The 10,169-nt window shown below is 42.4% G+C and overlaps 1 protein-coding gene across 3 annotated transcripts in view; it reads right to left on the reverse strand.

Moving 5' to 3' along the window:
* The window catches only part of IGF2BP3 (insulin like growth factor 2 mRNA binding protein 3), a 156,162-nt gene that overhangs the window by 37,243 nt on the left and 108,750 nt on the right, over nt 1-10,169 (reverse strand). For 2 of the 3 annotated variants that reach the window (XM_003788501.2, XM_023512476.1), the window contains exon 6: nt 2,654-2,935. The exons of the other annotated variant lie outside the window; for it this stretch is intronic. In XM_003788501.2, coding sequence (XP_003788549.1) covers nt 2,654-2,935 — 282 coding nt within the window. The remainder of the gene's footprint in view (nt 1-2,653; nt 2,936-10,169) is intronic. 3 annotated transcript variants of the gene reach the window in all.

The following is a 10,169-nucleotide window of genomic DNA, read 5'->3' on the forward strand; positions in this document are numbered from 1 at the left end:
TTTTTTTTTTTTTGGTTGCAGTTTTGGCCGGGGCTGGGTTTGAACCAGCCACCTCTGGTATATGGGGCTGGTGCCCTACTCCTTGAGCCACAGGCACCGCCTAGGTGAGATAATTTTAAATTTGTATATTTATACATTTTGAATTAAATATGAAACAAGCTTGCTGTTGTTTAGAAAGTGTAAGAAAAGGCTTGGTGGTTATAGCGCCATATACACCAGGGATGGGAGGTTCAAACCCAGACTGGGTCTACTAAACAACAATAACAAAAAAATAGTCGGGCATTATGGCAGATGCCTGTAGTTCCAGCTACTTGGGAGGCTGCGGCAAGAGAATTGCTTGAGTCCAACAGTTTGAAGTTGCTGTGAGCTGTGATGCTCAAGACCAGCCTAAGCGAGAGTGAGACTCCATCTCTACTAAAAATAGAAAAATTAGCCAGGCGTTGTGGTGGGCACCTGTAGTCTCAGCTACTCAGGAGGCTGAGACAAGAGAAATGTCTGAACTCAGGAGTCTGAGGTTGCTGTGAGCTAGGCTAATGTAAGACTGTCTTTAAAGAAAGAAAGAAAGAAAGAAAGAAAAGGTGTCTTAGATAATAACAGTCCCAACCTTAGGAAACAGCCTCCCAGCTACTGTTTCCATCAGTGCTGCTGGTCTCCCGGTAACATTAACTTCCTCACTCCAGCTTATTTCCACCTTTTCCTGTGTTAAAGACTACCAAACTCTGATCCTCTGAGAGAAGGGACTGTGGCTTTGGAGATTAGGGTAGCCCTCTGAGACCATTCCAGAAACAGAGGTTCTAATAATGACTAATTTTAACAGCAAGAGTTAATTAAATCCAAGGGCAGAGCTCTGCAGATGAATCACTTCCCTTCTTCTCCATCCCCCATCTTCCTGCCTTAAGTAAAACAAACAGTTCAGTTGACGTCCCAGCTCTTTCATCTGACACCAAAATGAGTAGCTGGAAAAGGAAGAACTCTAATCTGCCTCAGGACAAGGAAGGGAAGCCACAGTTTCTGCAGCTAATGGTGGACCAATGGAGACAAGAAGCCCTTAAATTTTAAGATTAAAGCCAGGTAAACTAATCTAGGTGATGGTTCAGTTGTCCTCATGAAGAAGTCAGGGCCATTAAATGTGCACATAGATACCAACACCAAATGTCTTTGATTCAAAGCAGGCTCAATGCCACTACGGAGGGGTAGGCATGCAGCTAAATACACCCAATACAGTTCTTTTGGCTCTGTGTGGAAAATGGGCCAGCTAGTTCAATACAGGCATGGTGCCTGTGATGAATACGGATGTCCTCCTTTGCCTGTCAGAACAAACACATTTCAAAGGCACACAGAGCACCACACAGCACCATATTTCCAGTTTTCTGAGAAAGTGCTTAATTCCTCAGATCACATAAAATGAAATCATTCTCCTTTCTAAACTTAAAAGACAAAACAACCCAATCATTTCTGTAGCTGGCCTAAGGCTTGTACAATGACACTGTTTGTACACAACCTCTCCATGGCACACTCACTGGTCCTTCAGGACACAAGGCAGTAGCAGGCCCAGAGATGAGCCTAGTCCCACTTTACCAATCTGGGCATGGGATGAGAGTTCATCACTAAGCTTCTTTGGTCAAAATACGCACAACAGTATGGTTTAGATAGCAAAACAACTAGCATACACTGCACTGGGGCTTCTAAATTGAGAATGCGTCTTAGGTACGTGTAAAGGGCTCAAACATAATCCATGTATCGTCCTTTCAATCACCTGACAAATACAAGAGCCTTCTGTGGGCCAGGCGGGATGGGAGACACCTGTAATCGTAGCACCCTGGGGGCTGAGGCGGGAGGATCCTTTGAGCTTAGGAGTTGGAGATCAGGCTGAGCAAAAGTGAGACCCTGTCTCTACTAAAAATAGAAAATCACTTGAGCCTAGGAGTTTGAGGTTGCTGTGAGCTATGATGATGCCATGGCGTTCTACCTAGGGTGAAAAAGTGGGACTTTTGTCACAAACAAAAAAGAGCCTTCTATGTACCAGGCAAAGGACTTAATACTGGGGTACGGTGATACATATTGATAGATAAAAACAAATAGTTCCTGCTTTCTACTTCTGAACAGTTAGCTCCAACATTTGGATGGGAATCTTTTAATCCCTTAAAGCCTTCCAATTAAAAATATCAAACAACATCCTAAAGAAAAAGGCATTCTAAGTACAAGGCTTAATCACCATAAGATGAGCATTTCTTTACTCAAATAAAGACCAAAAACCCATCTCTGTATTGAGGCCACAGATGAAATGGCCTGAACCCAGAAAATCACTTCTAAAAGCAATAAAGGCAGGGAGGGGGGATGCAGGTTGGGGCGGAGAACTACCTTGAAGTGCCTTTTTGTGTGCCAGGGCCTCCCTCACCAAAAGTGGATTAGGTATCACTTGCTTTCCATTCATGTGTGAAAATTTCAGGTTCCCTTTGAAATTAAGGTTTAGTCCCGGATTTATATAAAATGAACACAGATATCAAATCACAAGTGTTTTGCACATTCCCAAGTACTATACAAGGAGGGCTCATAATCACGCTCACACAGTCACCGAGTACCAGAAGCGGACACTGTGTCCCTCAGCATCCAAGGAGAGGACGCTGACGCCCTGACACCCAGCAATACTCACTTGGACTGGGTCTGTTTGGTGATATTCCGAATGGTAGCACCTTCTTTTCCTATAATGGCTCCAACAAACTGGGTGGGAACCAGCAGACGCAGAGGCAAGTCACATGGTTTCTGCTTGGACACTGACCCCGGAGACCCCTGCCTTGATGAGCCTCTCTGCCCAAGCCCACGGCGACCTCGAGGCTGCTGCAAGGGGTTCTGCTGGGCGGCCGTTTCATCGGGGATGTATGCTACTTTCAAGGTGAAGTTCTCTAACTGGAATCCGTTCAGTTTGTCTAAGGCTCTATAAGTTGACAAGGGACAGAGGGTGGGAAGAGAAATGGAACCATATAATACATCTTTTAGCAAGCAACACCCATCTCTTCCACTCAGGATTACTGGTTCTAAAACTTCTGAATGAAGCCACTTCAAAGTAGCAAACCCAGAACACATAATCCTCTCCCTCAGGACCCCATCACCCCCCCAATACATATTTTTCCTTTAATGTACATAAGATTGTGTGCATTGTTGAACTCTCAAGCTTAACCCACGAGGTTAGGATCATCATCAGCAAGAGAGAAGTAAATGGGCAGTTCTTGTTCTGGCTAACACTTCTATCTCAGAATGGAAGCAATCTCTATTGCACCCTCTAAAAGAATACAAGTGTTTAAAACATTTTTAAGAATTGATGGACAAATATCATTAAACCATTCACAAAAGACTGGTAGAATTTAATCCTCAGGATAGCCGATCACTCGAAATCTCAGCACCTTTTATGAGAGACAGTGGACCTCGACCTTGCAGAGTTTGTGATCTTATTTGGGGGAAAGAGGCAACGGCGTCAGTGAAGCCAAAAAACAAAACAAAGTAACATTCTAGTCTATCTACCCATCAATCACAGAATTGTGGTCATGATGAGCATTGCTCTGTGGCTTGCTTTCTTTCAAATACAACATGTCTTGGAATGTTTTAATGTGATTTCTCTGTTGCAGGGCGATATTTCATCAGCTACACAGGTGACAGCAGGCACATACCACACTTACGATACCAATGCCCTGGTTACATAACCTCAAGTTAACATATCATTCTTTACTTTTCTCTTGCCCCTCCCTCTTTCTTTCTTTTTTGAGACAGAGTCTCACTATGTCACCCTGGGTAGAGTGCTGTGCTGTCATAGCTCACAGCAACCTCAAACTTAAGCAATTCTCTTGCCTTAGCTTCTGGAGTAGCTACGACTACAGGCGCTCATCACAACACCCAGCTATTTTTCTTTGTGCTTGTTGTTGTAGTTGCCTCCTCTTTTTCTTAAGGGAATATAAACTAAAGGGTCTTAAAATATATTTTTTCTTTTTCTCTGTTTTTGAGACAGAGTCTTACTTTGTCATCCTTGGTAGAGTGCTGTGACGTCACAGCAACCTCAAACTCTTGGGCTCAAGCAATTCTCTTGCCTCAGCTTCCCAAGTCGCTGGGACTACAGGCGCCCACCACAACTGTCAGGCTATTTTTTTTGTTGTTGTAGAGACAGAGTCACTTTATCACCCTCGATAGAGTGGGTAGTGTGCCATGGAGTCACACAGCTCACAGTAACCTCCAACTCCTGGGCTTAGGAGATTCTCTTGCCTCAGCCTCCCAAGTAGCTGGGACTACAGGCCCCAGCCACAACGCAACATTTTTTTGTTGCAATTTGCCCAGGGCTGAGTTTGAACCCCCCACCCTCGCTATATGGGGCTGGTGCCCTTCTCACTGAACCATAGGCCCGCCTGCCAGGCTATTTTTAGAGATGAGGTCTCACTCTGGCTCAGGCTGGTCTCAAACCTGTAAGCTCAGGCAATCCACCCATGTCAGCCTCTCAGAGTGCTAGGATTACAGGCGTATTTTGGTTATTTCTAAAGGAATATAGCAACTGAGAAATTGTAATATTTATGGTGCATATTATAAAAAGTTGGAGTTGTAGATGTTTCAACCAACTAGAGATTCCTTCAAAGCAAGGACTATATACCCCCTTTTTCAGTCCGGGGGTATATATACCATTGAAAGTTCTTTGGGGGAAAAAAATAAGGAACTGAACCCAAAGAAGAAATCAATTGTATCTAGGAATAAAAGGCAGTACAGTGCATTATTATGTCCTTTCCCATTATAAAATTAGTATTGGCAGTTTCATAAGAGAATACATAAATTGACAATGAAAATAAACCAATAACATTATAAAAAAGGTACTTAACTTCCTTCTTGAGACAGACATCCATCTCCATGAGGACAAACAGAGGTAAACATGTAAGTTACCAGAAGCTTCCATATCTTCTAGAACTATGTCTAAAAGTCACAGGTCACAACTTCTCAAAAACTATAATTTCTACATTTCATTGTACTGCTTTAAAGCTACCCCTCTTTTTTTTTTTTTTTTTTTTTTTTTTAAGAGTCCATTTTGTCGCCCCTGGTAGAGTGCTATGGCATCACAGCTTGCAGTAAACTCAAATTATTTGGCTCAAGTGATTCTCTTGCCTTAGCCTCCCTTGTAGCTGGGACTACAGGCAGCTATTTTTAGAGATACAGTCTTGCACTTTCTTGCTCAGGCTGGCCTCAAACCTGGGAACTCAGGCAATCCACCCACCTGGGCCTCCCAGAGTGCTGGAATTACAGGCATGAGCCACCGCACACAGCCTAAAGCTACCTTTTTTTGAGGGGAAGAGAAAAGATTCCCTCACCCAGGAGGTCAGATAGCACAGTGCTCTAGTACCCAGAGTATACCGAGCCCTCAGGGCTCCAACTCAGGCTGTGCCAAACAGAGAGTGGATGGCCTCCATCCTGTGGGTCCATCTGTCCAACCATCAGTGAAGCAGAGTTCCTGACCCCACAAATCACAGTGCTCCAAACTCAGACACAGGTGAAAAAGTATATACAAGTAAATGCAACGACTTTCTTGTGAGTAGGGACCCTAAATTTCTAGGGTTAGGGTTAAATCAATTATCAAAACCTTTCTATACACAAAGTTTGATATTCAGCTATGTCATATGGTGATCTGTTGAGCTTGTGGGGAAAAAACTTTTAATATTTTCACCAAACCTATAAGGCATGAGATCAATAACTGTCATGATAATCATTCTAACAAGAGAACAAGGATGTTTGCCCCACATGTGTATTGCCCAGGATGCTGTTTTTCATCCTTACATGACTCTCTGCTCTTGAGGCTATTTTAAAAGTCATGTAGAAGATGCTGAGTTATTTTGTTAGTTGGTGGCACTTAACTGTATTGGCAAGAAGTTTTGTTGAGGTGACCACAGTTCATAGCTGAAAATGTCTTAATAAAAGTAGTACAGGCGGTCCCCAGGTTATGAATAGGATAGGTTCCACAGGTTTGGTCTTAAATTGTATTTGTATGTAAGCTGGAACAGGTACATTTACCTATTACCTATAATGGCCCCTGTTCGTAAGTGTGAGTTGTGTGTCAGTTGGATGTTTGTAACTGTGGGATGGCCTGTGAAGATGAGGGGGAAGGAGAGAGGAAAGGAAAGGCCAGCACAGTGGCTCAGGCCTATAATCCTTGTACTCTGGGAGCTGAGGTGGGTGGACTGCCTGAGCTTACCTGAGGCAGAGTGAGACCCTGTGTCTAAAACTAGCCAGGTATTGTGATGGGCACCTGTAGTCCCAGCTACTTAGGAGGCTGAGGTAAAAGAATCACTTGAGTCCAAGAGTTTGAGGTTACTGTGAGCTATGATGCCATAGCACTCTACCAAGGACAACAAAGTTAAACTATCTCCAAGAAGAAAAAGAAATGAAGCCCCAAGAAGTTAAATGTACCCCAGAGTCCACACAGACAGATCTGAATGAAAATGAACACGGATTAGCAATCAGAAACCTAGTTCAATAAGAACACTAAGTACCCATGTTATGTTGGAAAGGTCAATTTCTTGTTTGGCATTAGCTGCCTTACCTATAAAACTAAAAGATTAGACTTAGTCCCTTTCAGCTCTAAAATTCTATGTCTAAACTTTCCCTTTTTTTTTATTCCCAGATGTCACTGCTGTATATCACATAGGTCCTAACAAAATGAGGGTTAGCCATTACTGAAAAGTCATAAATTCTCTTATACAAAGAATAAGGTACTTCTATATTCATACATACATACATGTTGATACAATTCAGCAATAAAGCCTCATAACAGCATTGCAGGAATGCCTCTTAAGCGAACAATTATGAATAAAGCACAAAGACGTACATATATTTGCTTACAAAGGGCTTCACAGCTAAATTGGTTCTAAAAGCAAATAAAAAAAAAAAAAAACAAAGAAAAAAGAAACACCCTTGAGGATGAATAAAAGAAGATTGGATATTTAAATCCATAAACTGTAGTATGGATGAAATACTGTGTACAGATAATAGCATAAATATATTTAATGAAAAAATAATCCACAAGACTCTGAAGAATGATCTTAGTAATTTTGAAAGTTATGATGCACAGGACAAAGTCTACAAACCCTGACTAATTTAACACTGATAATAAGTATCTCTAAAGAGCAAAATGGCAAGAAATCCCTTTATTTCTTTGCTTTACTTCTTTTTCCATCGTAAATCTTCTATTTACATACTTTTAAGTGAGAATTTTCTTCCCTTTAGTCATTGGCCATGTTGCTTCAAACACTTCTAATGAGAACTATGTTTACCTGATACAGATCTTCACACTGCAGTAAAGCAGCTACACTGATGGCTTCAACATTTAGCACTCATGTTTCTTTTTTTTTTTGGAGACAGAGCCTCAAGCTATCCCCCCTGGGTAGAGTGCTGTGACATCGCAGCTCACAGCAACCTCCAACTCCTGGGCTCAAGTGAGTCTCCTGCCTCAGCCTCCCAAGTAGCTGGGACCACAGGCACCCACCACAACAACTGGCTATTTTTTTTGGTTGCAGCCATCATTGTTATTTGGCGGGCCCAGGCTGGATTTGAACCCGCCACCTTAGGTGTATGTGGCTGGCGCCTTAGCTGCTTGAGCCACAGGCGCCAAGCCAACACTCATGTTTCTTAACAAAAATGAGTAGAGCCCTGAACAAGAATTGAATGCCTACCCCTTATAAGGGGTTATTCCTGGTCACACGTGACAGACAGATCCTCCAATATAAAATCTGTCCTGGACTGTTTTATCTCAGCACCCCTGGAAGAGGGAACAAGATAAATGAGCCTTCTCTGGATCCAAGAAACAAAGGGTTCACTAATACGCTTCTATTTTTAATGAAACAAGATTTAAACTTTATTAATTTCATTATTTTTATAAGTTATTAATTCAAGACTTAAGCCTGAAACAATCATGCATATTACCTGTAATATATGTGCTATCAACGTTTGAGTTATCTTAGCCACAAGGTGGCAGGAATTTCCATGTTAAGTTCTGCCGTGGAGACAGCCATATTTGAAGAATCTTCTTAGAAGAGGTATTCATAGAACTTGAAGTAACAGAAGCAGCTATCAACATTTTAAAACTACTTCCCTAGCTCCTTAGCAAATTTAACAGGTTTACTAGCAGCAATGAGATGTGTTAGAAAATGAACAATTGCTAAGTTTTGAGCTCTAACTAGTGTAAGTGTTTTTCTGGGAGGACAGTAACTTAGTTCCTTTCAACAGCCTCATGTGCAGAAGACTATAATCATTCCCATATTAGAGAGGAGAGTGAACCACAGATTAGCTTGACCAAAGTCACAGCTAGAAAAATAGTGACACACAGTGTCCATTCCATGCACGTGGACTCTGGAATTCAACTCCAAACCACCAAGCTCTATTCACAAATACATCCCAGTCACAGAACTTTCCAAGTAGCAGATGCTTAGAACAGAAAACTGAAGAATATCAATGCAACCCTCATTAACTAATAAAGCTTGTCAACGAGGGCATGGAGAAATGACAGTAAGTTGGTATAGGAAGGAGACTGTTGTGCTGGAGCCCACAGAGGAGCCTTTCAAGGTTCAGTGGTGTAAGTGCTTGAAGAACCAGCCTTCCTCAGCTCAAACCACCTCAAATTGCTTAGACAAGCAGCCCAGAACCAGTGGGTTAAACAAAAGTTATTATTCATCAGGTACCTATGTGCCAGGCCTTTTGATAAAGCTATCTGCTATAAATACATACATATATGTACATGAATATATATATATATATTTTGGTGGCAAGGGGAGACAGAGTCTCACTTTCTTATCCCTGATAGAGTGTCATGAAGTCACAGTTCACAGCAACCTCAAACTCCTGGGCTCAATTAATCCTCTTGCCTCAATCCCCCAAGTAGCTAGGAATACAGGTGCCTTCCACAATGCTGGTTATTTTTTGTTGCCTTTTTTTTTTTTTTTTTAACAGACAGGGTCTCACTCTTGCTCAGGCTGCTTTTGAACTGATGAGCTCAAGCAATCCACCAGCCTTGGCCTCCCAGAGTGCTGGGATTACCAAGCCACCGGGTCTGACTGTATTTTTTAAAATTTTTTCTTTTAGCAACTGGTCATCAATTTATTAAAATAGTTAATTTAAGCATCTGCAATGGTGACTTCAACTCCCTGCTCAATACTGATGGAAACCATCTGCTTAACTCCAAAGGGCTGTGCAGGTCAATGAGTCGCTTATGGATTCTCATCTGGAAACCATCCAAAGTCTTGGAACCTTCCCCACAAGGAGTTGTTCTTGTAGTGATTCTCAAACTCTTGGTGGGCATCTGAACGGGTCCTTTCACTTTTTAAGATTCTTCTCCTTTGTGCCTCTGATCAAGTCAGCACACACCTCTTCCAGGGACTTTACATTGCAGCTGGTGAGAGGAATTCTAATTTGATGAGTTGCTGCCTCTGGCTCATGCTGTTTTTCTGGTATCTTTAAAAGTCCAGGCTGCGGTGCAGCACGGCTTCCTTACACACTTATTCCTCGGGAGTGAGTTAGGAGCAGAAGCGAGCACAACATGCCTCTGCCGAACCTGCCACTGCGTCTTCCTCGAAAAGCCAGGATATTTATTTTTTGTAGAGATAAAATCTGCTATGTTGCCCAGGCTGGTCTTGAACTCCTAACTTCAAGCAATCTGCCCATGGTAGCCTCCCAAATGTTTCTGATTTTGTAGCCGAGAAAACTTAAGCTCAGAGTCCACATTTTCTTCACTACATCCAATGCCCCTCAAAATTCTCCTCACATGGCTTGACACCTGTAGCTCAAGCGGCTAAAATGCCATCCACATACATGGGAGCTGGCAGGATTGAATCCAGCCCAGGCCCACCAAACGACAACTACAACCAAAAAAATAGCCAGATGTTGGGGCGGGCAGCTGTAGTCCAAGCTACTTGAGAGACTGAAGCAAGAGGATCTTTTGAGCCCAAGAGTTTAAGGTTGCTGTGAGCAGTGATGCCATAGTGCTCTACCCAGGTGACAGCTTGAGTTTGTCTCAGAAAAAAAATTCTCCTCACAGAACAAAAAGCACTCCATATTCCTTTTTAAAGCAGCTTATTGTGACTGGGCACAGGGGTTCACATCTGTAATCCTTGCACTTTGGAAGGTCAAGGAGGAAGGATCTCTTTTTTTTTTTTTTT

Source organism: Otolemur garnettii, unplaced genomic scaffold (genome assembly GCF_000181295.1).
Source record: "Otolemur garnettii isolate 467f Iridium unplaced genomic scaffold, OtoGar3 scaffold00028, whole genome shotgun sequence".
NCBI lineage: Eukaryota > Metazoa > Chordata > Mammalia > Primates > Galagidae > Otolemur > Otolemur garnettii.